At 40.7% G+C, this 22,703-nt stretch overlaps 1 protein-coding gene across 10 annotated transcripts in view; it reads right to left on the bottom strand.

Moving 5' to 3' along the window:
- The window catches only part of SCHIP1 (schwannomin interacting protein 1), a 579,912-nt gene that overhangs the window by 5,118 nt on the left and 552,091 nt on the right, over positions 1-22,703 (bottom strand). For all 10 annotated transcript variants that reach the window (XM_047785674.1, XM_047785627.1, XM_047785646.1 and 7 more), the window contains 3 exons: positions 5,369-5,486; positions 3,626-3,823; positions 2,606-2,729 (listed from right to left, as the gene is read on the bottom strand). In XM_047785674.1, the coding sequence (XP_047641630.1) occupies positions 2,606-2,729; positions 3,626-3,823; positions 5,369-5,486 (440 nt within the window). The remainder of the gene's footprint in view (positions 1-2,605; positions 2,730-3,625; positions 3,824-5,368; positions 5,487-22,703) is intronic.

Below are 22,703 nucleotides of genomic sequence, written 5' to 3'. Positions count from 1 at the left end.
GGGCACCTCAGGGATGCTCAGAGGCTTCCTGGGGCTGAGCAAGGGAGCAGCCCTACATGCAGGCTGTTCTAGGAAACAGTAATGTCTAAAGATACATGTGTGAGACCTGAAGAAATAACTCCTGAAGTCTCTGGACAATGGGGGCTGTGGGAAATATTCCTTAGGATTTATACTGGGAATAAAATACATGGAAACATCTATACTTCCTGAAATCAGTGCACTGGGTTCATCTGGCACCTGCCCTTGAAAAATATGAACAAGCAAGGGACTCTTTGATGCTTTTCCCCTTCAGACTGGCAAAGAATGAAAACTTCGAGGTCTGGACATAGGGACACATCAGGGAGAACATTCATTTAGCAAGACTCTGGGCCCAGAAACAAATGACAGGGAGGGAGTATTCAGAGAGGTCCTCCTTGGAAATGCTTTTAGAGATCCTGACTTCAAATGATGCATTTATTTGCCCTTAGTTATGGCTAGTTTTCAACTTAGGAAAGGGAGAAAAATAAATCATACAAAGAGGTCTAAAACTTCATCTACCTCTGAAAAGGACTAGACGGCAAAGCCACTATTTGACAGTCCAAGGAACCTGTTTCAGTCGTAAAATATCAGAAAGCCTTTTAAGTCCTTGAAAGAATAAAACTCTTAGTAATTTATTCTTGACTAAAATTAAAATGCAGTAGAATTTTAAAAAAATCCTGTGAATCTATGGCTTCTTACTTAAAATGTTAAATCCTTTCTCTTGATTTTAAAACAATACTGAAGGTATTAACTTGCCACTGAATACATCCAATTTTAGTTTTTTCAGTGGGTTCTTAGGGTGGCTTTTTATACTGACATTCAGTTGAGCGCCTGCACAGTACATGGTAATGTTTTTCCCATATAAAGTTTTAAATTTTTTATTATGGAAATTTTCAAATGATACAAAAGAGAATAGTTTAATGAATCTGCCTGCCCCATGCATCCATCCAGCTTCAACAATTATCAACTCATGGCCAGTCTTGACTCATCTATCTCCCTTTCTCCTACTGGATTATTTTAAAGCCAGTTTCAGATATGTATTATTTCATCTGTAAATGCTTCACTATGTATCTCTAAAGACAGGGCTCTTTTTTTTTTTAATACCATAACTACAATACCTTTATCATAAATGGATAAATATTTATTGAAACATTTAGCCAGTATTCAAATCCCACCCTCCTTGGCTCCTAAATGCTTTTTTTTTTTTTTTTTAAGGGATACACCCATAGCATATGGAAGGTCCCAGGCTAGAGGTTGAATTGGAGCTACAGCTGCTGGCCTATGTCACAGCCACAGCAATGCCAGATCCAAGTGCGACCTACACCACAGCTCAAGGCAACGCCAGATCCTTAATCCAGGGAACGAACCTGTATCTTCATGGATACTAGTTGGGTTCGTGACCACTGAGCCACAGCGGGAATTCCCTAAATGCTCTTTTGTAATTGGTTTGCATTTGGTTGGTGTATCTCTTCTTAGGTGTTTTTAATCTATAAGCCCGCAGACTTTATGGGCTCTTATGTTCCAGAGGCTGGAGGGCTTGTGAGTTTATCTGGACTAACCAGCTGCCCAAGTGAGCTTTCTCTCTCTTTCAATGGCCCAACAGCTGCCCTTCTCTGTACAGCCAATTACTTTGAGTGAGTGCCACTCACCAGCCCCCTGCACACTGCCAGTAGAAGTCCTTCTTTATTCTGGGAGTGAAAGAGCCACGCTTAATCCCTTATAGTTTTCATGTATCAGTTATATATACTTTCACTACCCTAAGTCCTACAAAATAATTTGAATTTGATTTGATGACCTAAAATGAATGTATATACAAGTAAAGCCAAATGTATAACTGTATAATAAGTGATTTTTAACAATTAAATTGTATTCTGCAAATAGATATGCGAACCAAATATATGCCTGGCACTCTGCTAGGAGCTGGGGATTTCAGAGGAATAAAAAGGACCTCTAGCCTCTGTGAACTTTGAAAACTTCTTATAAAGTTTCTTAACATTTTATGGTTAAAAAAAAAAAAAAAAAAGGAAGTTTGCTTGTGGCATAGCGGGTTAAGGATCCGGCATTGCCATAGCTGTGGCACAGACTGCGACTGTGGCTTCAGTTTGATCCCTGGCCTGGGAACTTCCATGTGCCACAGGTGCAGCCCAAACCCAAAACAACCAAAAACAAAAACAAAAACAAAGCCTTGTGATTCTCTCCTTTTCCTTGCAAATACACAGGAGGACCCCAATGAAATGTACCCAGGAACTGAATCAAGGAAATAGTACTATCCATCCCATTATATTTTACACTTAATATCCCCCCCCCTTTTTTTAAGAAAAAAGTTATATCACTGAATAAGTATTAAGCCAGAATGTGATGTACATCACAGGCAATCCGCTAAGAGATTGCAAAGATACAAAGAAATCTCACCCTTCATATAGCCAAACAGATAGAATCATTGTGTGCACATTACAGTAACTAGTCCTCAAGCAGGAGGATTTGACAGCACCCTTGTCAAACATAGTTCATCGGAAATTCACTTGCCAGTTGGGGTGACCATCTGTGTTAGCTTAATATCCCATTTTCCAGGACATCTTACACTTACTTTCTATCTGGGAATGGAGATCATTGACTATCACTTGTAGCTGCCCAATAGTCATGTCTCTCAGGTCAGTGGGCTTTAAACTTCTTTTCATCAAGCATTCACTTATATGAGGCATGTGTGGCAGCTGAAGATACAAAGGGAAGAAATGGAGGTGTGAACAGAGCAGCAAGCACACTGAACAGATGACCCAGTTTTCTCCTAAAAGACCCACCTTCATTCACCCACTTCAGTTCGGGTGCCTTGCTTAAAAGCTTTCCCAGTCTGACTTTCCTGGTGTGAAGCCCTACATACATACACCATATCGTCTGAAACGCTATTGACATCAAAATGGGACACTCCTCAAATCAAAAGCTTTTGGACTGCTCTTGAACCGAGGCTGTGGCAACTGAGAGTCAACTATTACATCTACAAATGATTACCAGGGAGCTCAAGGAACATCAATGACATGGATAGAATTAATAATATCGGCTATTTATTAATATATAGCATCCTATGAGCACTATGCAAAATGCCTTGAACACTGTTTCCACTGAATTCTCACAATCATACTCTGACCAATGTTATAGATGAGAAAACTGAGACATGATCAGGGCCCCACAGTAGGTCAATGGTAGAGCTAGACTGAAGCGCCAAAGCCCAGGGCTCTTATCCACTCTGCCATATTATCTTCATTGAAAGGTGGGAACAAGAGCTAAAGCAATAGCGAGTTTGCCACAGCAATGGGTTCATAAACTGAGATTGCTTTAAAGGAATTAAAATATTCCCATGACAGCTAGTATTGCCCCTAAGAAACACAGTAGGTATGAATCGAGAGCAAAGTCTACTTTTGTGAAATCTGTTGCTTATGTATCCTTCAGTGATACAGTAGGAAGGAAAAAGAAACAAATATTTCTCAATGACAGTGCGATTTACACATGGTCTTGTAGAAACCCAAGTTTGCATAACTCTGGGAAAGGATGGACAGCCTCAACTACTTGTAACCACCAAACACTCGCTTGCGTTTGAGAGCTCACTGCTTACGAGATCAGCGACGGGAGACTTTTTCCTGTTCTGTTTTTCCACTTCTACTTGCATTTTGGCCATTGGTTTGGCCATGGCCAGGGCCATTTTGGCTTCAGCTTGCAATTTCTTTTGCCTTGTGAGGAAATCCATGTCATCCAGGGATTCAGATTCCTCTTCAGTAGTGTCTCTATCAGAATAGGAAGAACTCTGTTTGCTCTGCAAAGGGAAAAAGAGCAGCCCTGAGCTTTCTGTGCTGGGTACCATCTTTGGAGATGGGCTACAGCTTTCCCTGAGCCCCTTCTGAAAGTGTCCTAGAGCTCCCTCCATCAGTGTGACTCAACACTTGATTTGACCTTGTACCAATCTCAAGTAATATTTTAAGAGTTTATTTTCTCACTGTCAATAAAAGACTCAGATTTAAAAATAAAGAGTAGTGTAATTAATAGGGAGACTATATTTATGAAAAACTAGAGACTTTTTGGAGTTCCCATCATGGCTCAGTGGTTAACCAATCTGACTAGCATCCATGAGGACACAGGTTCAATCCCTGGCCTTGCTCAGTGGGTTAAGGATCTGGTGTTCCATGAGCTGTGGTGAATGTTGAAGATGCGGCTTGGATCCTGCATTGCTATGGCTGTAGTGTAAGCCAGCAGTTACAGCTCTGATTCAACCCCTAGCCTGGGAATCTCCATATGCTGTGGGTACAGCCCTAAAAAAAGCAGCAGCAACAACAACAACAACAACAACAAAAACCTAGAGACTTTTCTTTGATTCTTACCTTCAAGACTTTCTTTTTTCCCTTTTTTTTTTTGTCTTTTTGCCATTTCTAGGGCCGCTTCTGAGACATATGGAGGTTCCCAGGCTAGGGGTCTAATTGGAGCTGTAGCTGCCAGCCTACACAATAGCCACAGCGATGCAGGATATGAGCCGCGTCTGCAACCTACACCACAGCTCACGGCAACGCCAGATCCTTAACCCACTGAGCAAGGCCTGGGATCGAACCCAAAACCTCATGGTTCCTAGTCGGATTTGTTAACCACTGAGCCACGATGGGAACTCCAGCTCAAGACTTTCTTGAAGTGAACAGGCATGGCAAAATATTTAACCCAGAGCTAAGGTGGTATGTTGTTCCCTGCAGTGGACAGGATCTCAGATGTCCAATGAATTTCTGACATGGCTTTGCATGCAACGACCAGTATGGTTTCCCATTAGTTGATCTTTGGTAAGAAAGACAATGGACAGACTTCAGAGAGAGGAAAGAAACCCAACAACATGCACCCAGGATGATTAAACCATCTTTTGTAATATGTGTGCAAGGAAAAGTAAGCCAGGCTTAACTCACATGACCTTGCTGGTTTCTCTGAGCAAAAGGTCGAAGCACTAGCCTTCCCACCCCTGCCCTGACTTCATCCCCTGTCTTTTAAAATGTGTCCCACTGCTAGTCTGTGCTCATATTTCTAAGCCCAGTGGGGAAAGACTGGTGTATATAGCATGTTTTACTTTATAATTTTTTTAGGGGCTATGTAATTTCCCTTGTGGGTTGATATGAAAGGAGTTGCTAACTTTAACAGAGCTAATAGATCCTTCCTAGATCACAGTTTTGATTTTTCATTCACTGTCAAATTTTAGGAGTGTGCCATGTCAAGAAATGTCACATTTCTTTTTTAATCTCTTCAATGTTTCTTCCTGACTAACATGAGAAAAGAAGGCAGATGCCCAGGAAAGCACATTCTGAGCCTCTATGGCAGCTTTGGGACTTACCATGGGAGACAGGGGGGTGTCCAAACTGGTTTCCGTCTTGCTGTCATCAGCATCGCTGTCCTTATCGCTGCCGCTGTCATTGACAAAGCATATCTGCAGGTTCATCCCACTCTGCAGGCTGGACAGAAGCAAAGAAGACAGTGATTTCAACTCAGCTCTGCTACCTGGCAGCATCCGAAAGAACTGCCTGGTTTTGCTGACGGAAAGTAGTTTACTGTGTTCTTCACAGGAAGGAGTGACCAATATTATTCTCAACTCATGAATGATAATTTTACCAGAGGAGAAGAAAGATAACTTGATACGCCGATAAGTGATAAAGTGATAACTTCAACTCAGAGTGTATTGGTTTTTTCCACACACAAATTCATAGCACCCGGCATGCTACCAAACACATAGTTGGGACACAATAAAAATGGGTTGAGACACGGAGTTTACATTTCTGTCAATGAAGATGAATGGGCCCTCAGCCAAATAAGGCTGCCTTGTGTCATCTAGTATCCTGCCCCACAGGGACAATCCAAGGATGCTCATTAGAGCTGGCATCCCAGGGCCACAGCTTTCAGAAGAAAGACTCCTTTTTTTCCCCCAAATAGAATAGGGTTGTCTAAAGGAAAATTCTATTTGAGGCAGTTGCCAAAAGGCAACCAAGGGAGCTCATTTATGTCATTAAGAAAACAAACAAACAAACAAAAAACACACCAGAGGTTCGCCCTAGAGGAACTTAAGGAACCCTCCAACCTGATCAGAAAGGCACAACATTGGAACACAGCAAGGCTCCTTAGATTGCCTCACACACAGAGCCTCAGAGGCACAGACATCCTGGGAGCTCATTATGTTTGTGGCAAATCCAGGAAGCTCCAGGAGGGATGTTGCTGGAAATGTGGTCACAAAGGGCCACTTGGCTGTGCATTTGCTACACACAGAGCCAGGCTCTGTATCCAACTCTCGGTCCTAACCTTCATTTGAAGTTGAACACATTTCATTACTGTTTGACAACAAAGAGTTTTTTTAAAAAGCACTTTTCTTAGCATTCCTAGTAGCCCCAGTCTGTGTGCAAGCTTAGAGAAAGAAAAGGCAGAAGGAGCAAGGGATCATACGTGATCATATATACCATAAGCTAGGTTTAGGACAGCAGATGTGGAAGCTGCTCCAGTGTTATTACTGTCACAGTGACAAATGCAAAGAGCAGCTGGTCTCACAGGTGGCATTTACATTTGCCTTAAAAAATTCAAATGGGTAGGGATGTCTCATTTAAAACACTTCTTTGATTGAAAACAATACAAAACTCAGAAAAAGAAAATATGCTGCAATCTAACAGACGTACTATCATTGTTACATGTTTGTACCGCCACCTATTGTTAATTTCTATAATTACTGCAAGTCCCAGCTTATTTCCCTAGGAAGGAAATAGCAGCATTTCTGGCCCTCCAGTGCAGGCAAGCAAACCAGGCCCCGGGATGGGCATAGAAGACAACAGGTTCTGCTGTGATTAGCTCAGGGTGTTTGGAGTCAGCAGGACTTAGGTTTTGAATCCTCACTTCTTTCCCTGGGCATATCACTTTATGAACCTCAGTTTCCTCCTCTGTAAAACTGGCTGAATAATTCAGTGTTTTGTAGGAAGAATGAAAAGAGCTCAGAGCTGGACAGAGGGCAGGTCCTCTGTACGTGCTCATTAACCTCCTTTCTCTACTTTCTGAAAGCCTAGACAAGGGAACACAGAATGTTAAAGGTGATATGACTTTGTAAAAGGACCTTTGAGGTCAGCTACTTGAATACCTGGCCTGGTCATGGTCACAGTAATTCCTGATGCACGGTTACCTCTCTGAGAGCGCCCCCAAGCTGCCTTTAACTGTTAGGCAGCTTGGACTTAGTTGGAATTTATCTCCCTTTAACTTTCTTCCTTTGGAATTTTTTTTTTTTTTTTTTTTTTCTGGAGAAACCTATTATGTTCAGGGTATCCTTTGATCTCATATAAATTAAGTTTTAGGAGTTCCTGTTGTGGCTCAGTGGAAGTGAATCTGACTAGTATCCACGAGGATGCCTGTTCTACTCCTGGCCTCTCTCAGTGGGTTAAAGATCCAGTGTTACTGTGAACTGTGGTGTAGTCACAGATGTGGCTTGGATCCCATGTTGCTATGGCTGTGGCTGTGGCTGGCAGGGGCAGCTCCGATTTGATCCCTAGCCTGGGAACTTGCATATGCCATGTGTGCAGCCCTAAAATGACCAAAAAAAAAAAAAAATTAGGTTTTAAAATTTTATTGTCTGTAGTTGGTAAAGAAAACAAACCCAAATCAACCCATTTTTAACGATGAAACTCAAGATCCATGGATTGGGATTGGAAGATAGTGGGAAATAAAAGTGCAAATTAAGTATTTTAAAGTCATATTTTATTTTTTTATTAAAAATTTTTAAAGTCATATTTTAAAATAAAAAGGAATTTCAAATTAAACCTAATTTGAATCTACGATTACATAGCATTTCTTATTTTTTGAATAACTAAAGTCTTGAAAAGAAGTGTCGGGCCACTATATACACAGATTATAAAAATATAAAGTAGGAGTTCCCGTCGTGGCACAGTGGTTAACGAATCCGACTAGGAACCATGAGGTTTTGGGTTCGATCCCTGCCCTTGCTCAGTGGGTTAACGATCCGGCGTTGCCATGAGCTGTGGTGTAGGTTGCAGACGTGGCTCGGATCCCGCGTTGCTGTGGCTCTGGCGTAGGCCGGTGGCTACAGCTCCGATTGGACCCCTAGCCTGGGAATCTCCATATGCCGCAGGAGCGGCCCAAGAAATAGCAAAAAGACCAAAAAAAAAAAAAAATATATATATATATATATATATAAAATAACCCACGATACCACTGCAAGATAAGGTTTAAAACATCCAAAGATATATATTTTCATTCTGAAGAAAGTTTGATATTAAATTCTGTTGTTCTGTCCCCAAACTGACCTTTTGTGCTAAGGATCAATTCAGACCTAAATCAACCATCCCACACTGCGTTGTGACTCAGGAAAGCCAGAGGAAAAAAGAGGGAAGGATTTAGTAGTCGGAACGAAATGAAAAAACACCTCAGGTAGAAATTCAGAAAATCGCCTTAGAAACACATTATCACCGTGGGAAACTGAGCAGAGCTTCTTACAGGGTGAGACTTATAATTCCTTATAGTGGTAATCACCAAGAATGTTACTCTCAGGAAAAGGAAATTATATGACATAACAGCTAATAGTTCAGTGGGGATTTTAGTAAAGACATCTTAAAACGGACTCAGGTTTCAAGAAGGATTTGTTTGCCTTTAGCTTTTAAGCGGGTTTTAAGATGAAGGCGGCTTTGGGGAAACCCAGCCACAGCTCCCAAGCAGCAGCCGTGGGGAGCGTGGGGCCACCTGGTGCTGCTGAAGCCTCTGTGCTACAAGGTCCAGGAGCCATAACCCCTGCTCGGGCCCCTTTCCATCCGGGGAGGCATGGCTGCTCTGAGGCTCTCAGTATAACCCCTGGAACCCCAGACTCCATCCCTCAGGCTGCAGGGCTCCCTTACAACCAGGTCACAGTCTTGCAAAATCCAAGCAGTCAGGGGCTAATTTGCGTGGCTCTCTCAGCACAGTCTGAGGTGAAAACAGAGCATGATCCTCTCATTGTTAATTAGTGGGATAATTTAAGGCATCCAACTCAAGGTTCCTTGAAGTTTCAAGTGGTGTTTTGCAGAGTGCTACATGCAAGAGGCTGTTTGACATCTGCCTTGCCTGTGGATTTTATTTCTGGAAGCTCTGTATCCTGGTAATTCCAGAAACCTCTTCTCCTTATGCCATGAAAAACCATGTGGCTTCCCAGAGTTACTGACAGGGAGCCTAGGATCTGCAGAGGGGGTGTTCTGGATGGAGACTGCTCCGAAATACCAAGAGATAAAGACTACGGATGTCTTCTGGAGGTCTCAGTGTGAGTGAAAGTGGCTTTCCGAGTGACAGTGCCTGTTGGTCAGGAGCGGGAAGGCATTTAGTCAAGAGGCTGTTCTGCACCAATGTCTGCTTGGCATTTACAGTGAGGAAAACTGTTATTTAGGAAACCCTTGTGGTGACTTCCAACTACCATTACCATTATTAAAATACACATGGAATGGAGAGAATAACAAAGATGGAAAGATCTTAACTACGAAGAGGCTATCTCAAGAACCTAGCTACATGATATGATGCGTTATAAATACTTTTTTCCCCCCAAAAAATACAGTGATGAGGCCAGTTTACTCCGTGGAAGCAATGATGGAACAGTCCTAAGGTTTGCTGTGACTTCTAGTATGGTGGCAGCATTGCAAATCTGGCCTTTATCCTGGGCCTTGGGTTTCAGTGAGTGGTAGTGGTCTAGTCTGAGGGCTAGATCTGAACTCTAGAACTATTTGGTGCTTTCTGATTTTAGAAACAGGAAGCTCCCAGAGCCAGCTTAGACCACCAATGTCCTTGTAGAAATGTTTACGAGTCTTTGGTTCTATCCCCTGCATTATCCTTTAGTTAACTTCTCCTGACTAGGTGCATTGAATTTGCATTTCAAAAGCACATTTACTGCATTCTCTCCTTGGGCTGTACAACCACCTGTGGATTATGGGCAAGGCAGGGGTTACTCAGAGAAGTCAGATAACTTGCCCTAGATCTGTGACAGTGGTCCCAATTCTTCCCCTCCCTCTATCTGACCCTCTTCAATTAAGACTGCGGCTTCTCCCTGGGCTGGCCTCCTGACCTGCCCTGGACATTGGAAGCAGAGGAAGCGACAGCCTTCTGGTTCCGAGTCTCCCTCCAGGGAACCCTGGCACTGCTGGCAGAACATGTCCAGCTCAGCCTCCAGGCAGATGATGGACTTCACAGCACAGAGCTCAACTGGCAGTTGTCCCAAATGAAGACCCAAGCACCTGAAAGAGCCCCAGACAAGAGCTGGAGAGGCACCTCGCCAACCCATAGCCGACTGTTGACACACGAGTAAGCCCCATGTGAACCTAGCTCTGATCAGCAGCAGAAATCAATACTAATCATCAGATGCCACTGATGTGGGTAGGTTTTTATTACACATCATCACCGTGGCAACAGATAACTGGTGTAAGGTCATGAAGCAAGAGACAATAGGCTGGACCTCTGGTTTTTTAATCCAGCGGCCTTTTCTTTGTACTAGACTTAATCTCAGGTGTGGATTTATGAGGTTTTGTTCTGAAGGCAATATAATTTTAACTTCATATACCTCCTGTAGTTGCTTATGATTTCAAGGCCATGGTATGGTTTCCTTAAGAAACAGAGTGAGAAGGGAACTTTGAAATGCCTATGGATTTCAAACATGCATTGCTCATCTTCTTTCTAAAACCTGTTTGGCTGTGAGAGCCTCTGGCCCTTGCTGTTCCATTCAGAACAGTTTGTGGCTGGGCTGTTAAATATATATCATTTTTATTTATTTTAATGGATCTTTGATGCATTATTCAAAGGCTTTCTACATAAGGAATATTATCACCCATGTTTTACATCATTATCTTTTTCTGTTCTATGAGAATTTCAAAGGGGACAGAAAATAAAATGTAGGTGGTAATTACCCAGGGGTAGCTGCAAACACATTTCATTTTTCTAAGGATTTGTTATGAAGAAAGAACATGGGAACTGAGGTTTGGGTAAGGGCTAGATGTACCACACATGCGATGGTGTCTCTGTAGGATACGCTGGGGTGGGTTTAAATGAGGTCCAGCTACTCCTTCAAAAATTGTAAAATATCTTCCCCATTTTCCAAACCTTGTTTCTTACTCTTTTCCCTAATGACTGGCTCATACTGACATTTACCATTAAAGTCACAGAGTTACTACTTATCGTTTTGTTTTGTTTTTGCCTTTTTACGGCTTCACCCACAGCATATGGAAGTTCCTAGGCTAAGGGTCAAATCAGAGCTACCCCTGCCAGCCTACACCACAGCCACAGCAAACGCAGGATCCGAGCCACTTCTGTAACCTACACAATAGCTGATGGCGATGCTGGATCCTTAACCCACTGAGTGAGGCTAGGGATTGAACCTGTGTCCTCATGGATGCTAGTCAGATTCGTTTCCACTGAGCCACGATGGGAACTCCTACTTATCATTTTTAAAAAAAATTTTTGGCTGTGCTCATGGGATGTGTAAGTTCCCAGGCCAGGGATTGAACTTGCGCCACAGCAGAGATCTAAGCTGCTGTGCAGCACTGGATCCTTAACGTTCTATGCCACAGGAGAAATCCTAGGATTACTATTTAAAAAAAAAAAAAAAAGAAAGGAAAGGCAAATTTCCTGTTTCTCAATACTGGTTACTGTGAAAATGTACTGCTATTTCTTATTTTACTTCAGTGAGACTGTATTAATTTTCTCTTACTAAGAGTATGTAATGCGTGGGATAATTTGACTTTTAAAAATTTTCTAATTTTTAAAATTAAAATATAGTTGCTGTACAATATTACATGTTACGGGTGTACAATACAGTGATTCAGTTTTTAAAGGTTATACTCCATTTATAGTTACTATAAAATATAGGCTCTATTCCCTGTGCTGTATAATATATCCTTGTAGCTGATTTTATATGTAGTAGTTTGAACTTATTCCCCTACCCCTATCTTGGCCCCCTTCCTTCCCTCTTCCCACTTGTAACCGCAAGTTTGTTCTCTACATTTGTGTCTGCTTCTTTTTCATTATATTCACTAGTGTACTGTATATTTTAGATTCCACATATGTCATATATCATACAGTATTTGCCTCTATCTGTCTGACTTATCTCACTTAGCATAACGCCCTCCAAGTCCATTCATGTTGCTGTAAAGTGGCAAAATTTTGTTTTTTCATGGCTGAGTTAATGTGACTTTTAAAAAGAAAGAGTGATATTCATATAACAGGTGCAAATATTGCTTGTCTAACATATCACACACACAAAAGTACTATAGGTGACCTTTTTTTTTTTTTTTTTTGGTCTTTTTGCCTTTCCTTGAGCCGCTCCTGCGGCATATGGAGATTCCCAGGTTAGGGGTTTAATTGGAGCTGTAGCCACCGGCCTGCGCCAGAGCCACAGCAACGCGGGATCCAAGCCAAGTCTGCAACCTACACCACAGCTCATGGCAACGCCAGATCCCTAGCCCACTGAGCAAGGCCAGGGACGGAACCCTCAACCTCATGCTTCCTAGTCAGATTTGTCAACGGCTGCGCCACCACGGGAACTCCTATAGGTGACTTTTATAGTGACATTAGAGAGAAAGGATATTTTGACTGTTCATTCATTTGCTCATTTGATGATCAGGCAATAACGTCTCTGCAAACCCCAGGGCAGTAATTAGCTAGGGCGGAGTCGCTGCCTCTCTCTGGCCAGGGCACAGACATTCTAGTGCACCACAGTCCCACGTATTGCCTTGTATCTGGGCTACTTCATTCTTCATGTTTCTTGCTGGCTTCTGAAGGATTATAGTTCATTAAGTGGATGATGCATCAACCCATATATTAAGTTGATCCAGGAATAGAAACCAGGTCTTCTAACAGGTACCAAATGCTTGGATCATCAAATCATAATACACAAACAGAAATACACAATATATAGAGCATTGGAAGAGAACTCAAAAACACTGACTAGACACTCCCTATCTTACGTATGAGAAAAGCAATACTTTCACTACCTGGACATTAATTAGTAAGTAAGGTGTTAACTAAGAAGTGTGAAAGAGCAGGGAATTAACTGCAGAAGAAAGGAGTTCTGGCGCACTGGGACTGGAAGAAGCAAATGCAAAAGAATGGCAAGCCGGCCCTCCAGAATGTGCCCTGAGAATTTAAGGACAGTTTCAAACTCTGTGCTAAAGAGAGGACTGGGGAAAAGGTGGACATCATGCCTCTGCATGTCCTGTCCTGACCCCACAGCTTACAGGAATCAGGCTTTCGGCTTCCTCAGCAAAAGCCAAGGAAGGCAGCTTCGAAGGTGGCTGGGTATAAATGGCCCTCTCTAGGGTGTCTTCTCCCAATCCTGCACATACTTTTTTTTCTGCTCCCTTTTCTAAGGCTCGGTAGTTCTGGGCCTTCATCTGTACACATTCATGGGCGGGCTGGCAGGCATCCAACTCCACAGGGCCACAGAATCTCCCACTACTTAAGAAACAGACAGAACAGCGGACTAGCACTCACCAGCTTTTCTCTGGTGAAGCAGCAGCCCCTGTAGCCCGACCCAGTTCTCCAGGGAGCTATAAATACTTGCATTCCTCAGACAGCTGCTGGTTCTAATTCCACATCAGTGTCCAGTTCCTTCACTAATGGCCACTTACATACAATTAAATTTGGAATCATCGGATCTTAATGTTAAAAAATGCATTTTCACCAGAAATACTTTTGGCATGAAAGTATTAGAATGAGGCCTCTTCTGATACTAGAATAACGATGGAATAAAAGTTAGGGTTAGGGTCTAATGTGGTCTACTTTCATTTTAAAGCAATCTACATTCCTAGGCAATCTACATTCTGAAATAAAAAGTTACCCTTTTTGAACATCTACTATGTTGTAGGCACTTTATATATATTATCTCTAATTCACAGACACACATAAAGTAAGTATTATGTGAGAGAACTAAGAGAAATTTTACATGTGAGAAAACTAAGGATCAGAGGCTAAATTACACAAGGTCACAAAGGTGGCTTTTTTTTTTCTTTTAATAATTTTATTTATTTATTTAACTTTTTTTGCTATTTCTTGGGCCGCTGGAGGTTCCCAGGCTAGGGGTCGAATCGGAGCTGTAGCCACCAGCCTACATCAGAGCCACAGCAATGCGGGATCTGAGCCGCATCTGCAACCTACACCACAGCTCACGGCAACGCTGGATCCTTAACCCACTGAGCAAGGGCAGGGACCGAACCCGCAACCTCCTGGTTCCTAGTCAGATTCGTTAACCACTGCGCCACGACGGGAACTCCAAAGCTGGCATTTTATTCTAAGAGAGTGTGGTGAGAAGCCAGGGCACTTTAAGAAGGATAGAATAAATTCATGAATGGAAGAATGAAAAGATGAGGGGAAAAAAAGCAAAACAAAAAGAAAACAAAAAACTGGAAACAACCCCAAATTCTAACAATGAGATAGATTAAGTACATTTGCTGAAATATATGATGGGCCACTATACAGATAGTAAAAATATATACAATGGAACAGTTATGAATACGGGCAAATGTTCCTGACATAGTATTAAGTCAAAAAGAAAACAAAAACCAAGCTATAGAACAACAGGTATAGCATGACTCCAACTCTGTAAACAAGAACGTGGGTATATCTGTACAGAAAAAGTGGCAGGAAATATACCTAGGTATTTTTTGGTGGAAGAAATTCAGCTGTTTTCTGAGTTTTTTTCTTTTGAGTGCCTCTGAGTTGCTGTGTGTAGGCATTTAGCAGAAATGAAAAAAGGAAAAGGAGAGAAAATTGGCGAATTGATTAGCGCTGGTGCGTTGGAGAAAGGTGAGTAGGACTAAATGTTTGACAGCTAGGAGAGGATGGCTGCGTGTCTGACTCAGATGGTGTCTATGCAGGGACCATGACTCACACGAGTCAGGCTGGGCTTTCGTTTTTGGCAGGGGGCTGGGGGTGGGAGAGCCTTTTAGAGGGCAGTAAGAAACATATTTCCTTCTAAGTGAACATTTCTGTGGATGGACTCTTTGATTCAACTGCTGACATCCCCCAGCCCAGTTTCAATCCCATTCTCCTTTTCAGATCTGTACAGATAATAGACTCCAAAGCAACTGATATACCTTTCACTGTGTGTTCAAGGCCAATCTTCCTATTTATTCTGCTCAGCACCAGAGTTTAAACTTGTATCTGCCTGACCTGCTGATGAGTTTTAGCTGCGGGAGCTGAAGTTTGGCTTATCCTCTCCTGGACCTGTGACAAAGTCCATGAAGCTGGGGTAAAGATAGAGCAGGTGAAGGGAGTTCCTGTCATGGCGTAGTGGAAATGAATCTGACTAGTATCTATTAGGATGCAGGTTAGATCCCTGGCCTCGTTCAGTGGGTCGGGGATTCAGCATTGCCAATAAGCTGTGGTGTAGGTAGCAGATGCGGCTCAGATCCCGAGTTGCTATGGCTGTGGTGTAAGCCAGCAGCTACAGCTCTGATTTGACCCCCTAGCCTGGGAACTTCCACATGTCGCAGGTGCGGCCCTAAAAAGCAAAAAAAAAAAAAAAAAAAAAAAAGGGAAAGAAAAAAGATATGGCAGTTGAAGACTCTCTGTCTGTGGATATTTTTGAGGGGTATGGTTGGATTTGGTGAAAATCTTAATTGCAAATTCTTTTACTCTTTTGAACACTGAATCACTGCTTTCATCACTTTTTTTTTTTGTCTTTTTGCCATTTCTGGGGCTGCTCTCACGGCATATGGAGGTTCCCAGGCTAGGGGTCTAATTGGAGCTGTAGCCTCCTGCCTACACCAGAGTCACAGCAACGCAGGATCCGAGCCGTGTCTGCAATCTACACCACAGCTCACGGCAATGCTGGGTCCTTAACCCACTGAGCAAGGCCAGGGATCGAACCCACAACCTCATGGTTCCTAGTCGGATTCATTAACCACTGAGCCACGACGGGAACTTCCATCACTTTTTTAATGTTCATGTTTAAAAAACCGTTGGGTCTCCCATTTAGGCTTGGTCCTTTCGTAAACTTTATCTCAAAGACTTCTGCTTCATGATTTAATTTATGACCACAAATTAGGGTTAGGGTTCGGGTTCGGGTTCGGTTAGGGTTCGGGTCACCCTAATTTGTGACCCTAATTTGTGGTCATTTGCTCACAAAGGACAGACTTGTGGTTGCCAAGGGAGAGGGGGAAGGATGGAATGGGAGGTTGGGATTAGCAGATGCAAACCATTATATACAGAATGGATAAACAACAAGGTCCTGTTTGTGGAGCACAGCAAACTATATTCTATAGGCTATGATAAACCATAATGGAAAAGAATATTAAAAATATGTATATATATATATATATATATAACTGAATCACTCTGCTGTGTGGCAGGAATTAACATAACACTGTAAATCAACTCTACATCAATTAAAAAAATAATTTGTGGTCATTTGAATTCCATGCAGTCACTAAAAAGAATCCAGTAGATTTATTGAAGTGCATTGATTCTATGATGCATGGTTATTCACATTTGGCCATCTTCAAAGTCAAGATGTGTCTCACAATCTCAGCCACTGGGGCTGCTAGGGGCATGTCTGCTCTATGGAGCTGAAAACCGGTCGGCCAACAAACCATATAAGGACCGCTGAGGAAGAGGTGGGCTCTGGTAGTTAACCATTCATGCCTTCTGATAACAAAGAAGTGCAGCATCAAAACTTGCAGTTAAGTCAACTATACAGTAATAAATTTAATAAGTAAAACAAACCCAAATAAATGGTAAATAAATATAAAAGAAAATGTTAAAAAAAAAAAACCTTGCAGAATGGGGGACAGTGGCTTGGAAGGTGATGCATAGCACCTCCTCATGGCAGAAAGGGTAACACTGGTGAGGAGGAATAAAGACTGATCACTTTGAGGGAAAGTGGTTAGATCAAGAGTTGGACTGTGGATGTGAAAAGGGTGTAGGACTACCTTAATCAACATACTTCATTTTTTCTTGTTTTTTGGTATGCACAAAAGATAACATGCGATAAAAATGTATATCCAAATAAACCTGAAAAGACTTCAATAACTAAAACCAAAATTCTGAGTTTTAAGGAGGCACGCATCACCATTTAATTGGTAGTGGTTTTCTGAAATATCTTCCATGGTTTTTTAAATGCATGTGATAATCTGAATGAGAATGATCTGAGGGACACAGTAAATTTTACAACAATATTGAACAAAAGGATTGTGTTAAACCTCCACATGAGAGAGCTCATCCAAAGTCAGTGAGGCTGTTTTCTCACAGCAGTGAGTGCTTTTGTAAGCTCTCAAAGGAGCCAGGCTTCACATGAGTTGTGTGTGTCCAGACCACGTGTGGGACCGCTGTCCAAAGGGAGTGCAAACTGCAGTAATAAAGTCATGATAACTTGTCAAAGATGATGCACCAATGAAAAATCATTCCTCGAAGTTCTTTTAATTAAACATTTGGCTGTCCACTGGAGCCATTTTAAAATATAAAATGTAGCCCTGTGGCCTTTTTCTCCCTGTCTCCCACCCTCTTGCAATCACTCTGACAATTGAATTCTCCTTGGTGATAATAAAAAAATTCTTAAGACAGAGTACAGCTGGTTATGCCTCCAGCAAGATGTCAAATTTTGCTTGCACAAAATTAATTGCACCTAATTAAACTGAGGTCACTGGCATTACTGTAAAGTGAGGCTATTTATTAGACAAAGAAAATTTCACAAATACCAATTTGCTTTTCTTTCAGGTTTGTTAAAGAGAAGAATTGCTTACATAATTAAATTTGTTTTGCTATTTTAATCTTATTACCTCAAAAGATCTACTTTGAATTTTGTTTCACTTTTAAAATTGTGTCATATTTTAGAACACTGGAGATAATTTTTAGAGGAAGGCATAAAAAAGACAGGTTTTCTGTAGATTACCCAATGACTTTTCAAATAGTATAAAAAAAGAATTTGTAAACTACCATTTACAATGACGATTACCTTGGAATTACTCATACAAAGGGTTTTCTAAGCAAATTAATAGTATGCATGTATGAGATTAATATGAAGTTTAAAAGGTATGTTGCATGTTATAAATAGGTTGCTGTAGTACGCACCTATTACCTCAAGAAAGCACATTTCATTGCCTTGAAACAGGATAACCTCTTCTCAGCTATGCTGGGTATAGTGACCACTCTGCTTACTTCTTCCAGGAAATTATGCAAAAAATATTACTGTCAAAATAGAGACAAAAGGATGATTCTTTCCTGGCAAAAAGATGCTGCTTTGACCTGTGATTCCGTGGCAGATTATATATTCAGATTCCCAGTTCCTCACATTCAAAGCTCCTGGGAATCCAGTTTCTTTGAAGGCTCTCTAGATAAGTCCTATTGCTACAACTTCTTGAGCCATGATGCCTCCCTGCCCCCTCCCCCACTCCAAACACAAAAGGAGGTGGTGGGTAACTATTATCAGTCTTGTCTCAGCCATTCACCAATAAACCTATATGAACAAGAGAGAAATGAGTTTTGATTTGGGGATGTTGGAATGGCTGAGATAAGTAAACAGTAATCATTATTCAAACCAACGGCTCAAAAGCTCTCTGGGGAATTGCTGTTTTTCATAATCTTCACAAAGCACAGAGAGAGGGTATATAGCCTTTTCTAGGTTACAATATCCCATGGCATACTTTGTGAAATAGACTGCATTAGATTGTATTTATATTTATATGCATGTAAATAAAATCCATCTTGGGATAAGGCAAGAAGAGAAGTGAGGGTCAGGTTTATTCTGTGGTTACTCTGAGAAAAGGGGAATAGAGAGGCAGAAAAAATTTTCTCTGCAATGTCAAATCAGGTTGCAATGTTGGAAAAATGAAAGATTTCCTAGATGTCTATTAATAATGACCACTCTCGCTTGTGTTCTCATAGCAGACAAGCCAGTTTTCATTCCTTTAATAATACTAAACTATATAAACTCAGAATGTGAAATACAATGCTGATCCAAGATTAATACGGTCAATGAAGAAATACTTTATAGCAAAGTATTATGCTAGCTATAACAGAAATGAAAATACTTATTTTTTTTCAAGAATATGAGTAAATCTAATATTTCTTAGGAACCCTATTTCAAAAATAGGTAATTCATTTTTCTCATTTCCTTTTAAGCTTTTAACGGAAACATTTTTAAATAAAAAAACTGACAAAGGTCAGACGATCTCAATTTGAAAAGGCTGATTATGTGGATTAGCACATTTTGAAGAAAAATATGGCACTTCCTATATTTGCCACATTTCAGTATAAGTCAAATTTAATTAGTTGAGTTATGAAGTAATATCAGAAATTCTTTTGCTGCAGTATTGGGCATGAAATGTCTTTATGGGATTATTGTAAGCCTGGCTTACATTTAACAACTTGTCACTCTTCTAAAAAGTGCTTTAGGAGATGGCACCAGTGAGAAAAGTTCAGTGGGGCTGAAACCCAAAGGCCAGCTGAGGAGAACTTAACACTCACAGAAGCAGCTTAAACACATCTTCCTAGAGGAGCCTCATATGCTACTTTGCAATTTCTTACATAATGCACATAAAGTTAATTTTTACAGGTAAATAAATGCACATCCTTCAAAATGTGTAAATAGAACTCCATTATTTTGCCAAAGATCTTACCGACCTGGGTAGGCCCTGCTTTAAAAGTAAGACTAGCACTTCTGAATCCATCACTTGGTCAATTAATTTTAAGTTCTTAGCCTCATTTAAAAGTACCAAGCTATTTAAAGTAGTAACTTCATCTACATTTACCTGATTTTTGATTACTGAGCTAATTCAATACATGTGCTTTGGGGCATTGTGGAGTGCCACATCAGCGACCTTAAATTCTAATATCCCTAAATTCTAACATTACTTGAGTACTTTTGTAAGAAAGAGGTAAGGGATTTCGAGGTCAGTAAAGAATTTCAGGGCTTTTAACACATTAGAAAAACATTAAGTCTAATGGGGATGGAAAATATAGGTTACACAATTGCAAGTGATCATTTCCTAAGCCTTTTCTCCTGCATTATTACTGGATGAGAGGGAATGACAGGCAGTCTTTGCAGCCTTTAAATTTACAGGGATAAAGTGATACTTCTTAGAAACATTGTCTCATTATTAACCATCATCCTAAGGGGGATCCAAAAAGTCATCCTGTTCTCAAAGAGGATGATCTCATCCCAGAACATGGAGATGAAAACATCTGAAAGAACAGGATATAAATAATCTTCCTTATGGCGAGTCAACACGTGTAGCTTGTTATGAGCTACTGTGAAGTACATATGGGTTTAGATAGCTGTGTCTCCAGAGGGGGTAGATGACTCAGTGATTCTCAAGTTCTGCTCTGCCTGAAGAGGTTCCGGTGGGCTTTGAGGGCTTCTGGGGAGGGATAGTGTGGGAGTAGAGTGGCATTGAAGGGAAATGGTGAGCGAGGCATTTTCTGGGCAGGGGTACCCTAGCTCTTCTTCTTCAGTTTTGAACCAGAGGTCTGCTTTGCTTTGCATACATGATTTCTGCACAGGACTTTATTTGCAAAGATCTTTTGCTATTAAAATCATGAAAACCTTCATGGGATTTCTAGTTACACATGGCATTACTGAACACAGGTATTTTAACTACTCTCTTCTGAAACCCTACTAAAATAACATTAAAGGAAGAAAGAAGGTATAAACCTACATGGACAAAAAAAAAAAAAAAAAAAAGGAAAAGGAGGCAATGGCACACAAGAGAGTTTGAAAAAAAAAGGTTGGAAGACAAAATGCAGATGGATGAGAGGTATTTGATTTAACTACTTCAATTTGCTGGATATCTGCAAGGGTGGCTGGTGGAGGAAGCACATGCATTTTTACTGGAGAATTCTGGAAATGCTTGGATATATCTGAAGTCAGGAGAGTGGGGGTAAGACTGCACACAAAGGAAGATTGATAAAACAACTGAAAGGAAAATCTGGACCTTCTAACTGGCCCTATCTACCTGCAGCCTGGCAGAAGGAGAATGTTTACTATCTAGAGAGGCTGAATCAGAGGAGCTCTGGCACAATAGAGATGGCAAGGAAATGCCCTGCTGAAGTTGAGGGCATTAAGAGAAATTCTACATGCAGAATCATCAACTATTCCCCTGCTAAAGTCTTAAAACACTGGCAGCCAGGTTTGAAACTCCTCAGGATGAAGTTGGAGCATTCTTCTCTGTGGCAACTTATAGCCAAAAATAGCTTTAAATACTTTGAATTGGATGCACCCTAACAAAATAGTTGTGTTTTTATTTGACCATTCTAAAGTGAAGTTCACCACTCACTAATTCAACAACTGTTTAGTGACTATGTATTAGGTATTATGTAGGCAATAGTTACGCTGGTAAGCAAAACAAAGACCTGCTCTCTTGGAGTTAATATTTTAGTACTGCAGAAAGACAAAGAATGGGTTAAAAAATATATATGTATATATAATACAACGTCGGGTAATGATAAGGACCACAAAGAAAAACAAATCAGGGTAAGAGGATAAGCAGGGTGAGAGAAAGTGATAGGTACGTTGGGTGTTTACTCTTTAATTATAGGTCAGGGAAATTCTCTCTGTGGAGACAATATACGTCTCCAAGCCCCAACTAGAGAGTTTACAAATAGCATTTAGTGTCTTACACTTAATTATTAATGAACAGAAATCAAAATGAACGAAAAAATAAGCTCAGAAAAAATCATGGACAATGTAGAGATCAGAAGAAAATATTTTAAATAAATTAACTAAAATTAATGCCCTCAGTGAAATGAGAATGTATCAGCTCCCCAACTTTGGAAACAAAATGGACAAATTTTTAGAAGAGTACTGACTCAAGAGGAAAGAGAAAGTGTGTACAATCTTATAACCATTTAAGACCTGGAAGCAGTTAAAGCAAACATAAACATCAGGCCTAGATGGTTATAGAGGAGAAAAACAGCTCATTCTAATATTATGCAGACTTTTCTTAGACAATATGAAAGAGGGAATAGTAGCCAATTCATGTTTAAGCCAGCATAACCTGATACTAAAACCAGAGAAAAATATTTATGAAAACACAACAGACCCATGCCACTTATGAATATAATAATCATAAAAAAATTTATTCACAAAATCCAATACTGTCCAAAAAAAGATAATACTTTTGACCAATTTTGACTTGTAATAGGTATGCAGGGATTGTTCGATATTTTAAAAATCTATAAATGTAATTAACGAAAAATCATAAAATAGGGAGTTCCTATTGTGGCTTAGCAGTAATGAACCCAACTCATATCCATGATAATGCAGGTTCGATCCCCGCTCAGTGGGTTAAGGATCCAGTGTTGCTGTGAGCTGTGGTGTAGGTCGCAGACACGGCTCAGATCTGGTGTTGCTGTGGCTGTGGTGTAGGCTGGCAGTTGCAGCTCCCGTTTGACCCCTACCCTGGGAACTTCCATATGCCACAGGTGCAGTCCTGAGAAGATTAAAAAAAAAATCATAAAAGAAAATATCATAATTTTATAAAATCGTCTCAACAGATGTGGCAGAAGCATGTGATAACTTTATTTATTTGTGATAAAAATTCTTTGAAATTTATGAATATACGGGAATAATGTTGATCTCATAAAGAGTAACATTAAAGAAAAAATTAATATCATCCTAAATGGGGAAACATTGGAAGCATTCAATTTAAAATGAGAAATGAGCTAAGGATTCTGGTTACTACCATGTA

This window comes from Phacochoerus africanus, chromosome 1 (assembly GCF_016906955.1).
Source record: "Phacochoerus africanus isolate WHEZ1 chromosome 1, ROS_Pafr_v1, whole genome shotgun sequence".
NCBI lineage: Eukaryota > Metazoa > Chordata > Mammalia > Artiodactyla > Suidae > Phacochoerus > Phacochoerus africanus.
The sequence above is the reverse complement of the archived record's forward strand: the minus strand, read 5'-3'. Positions and strand labels throughout refer to the sequence as shown.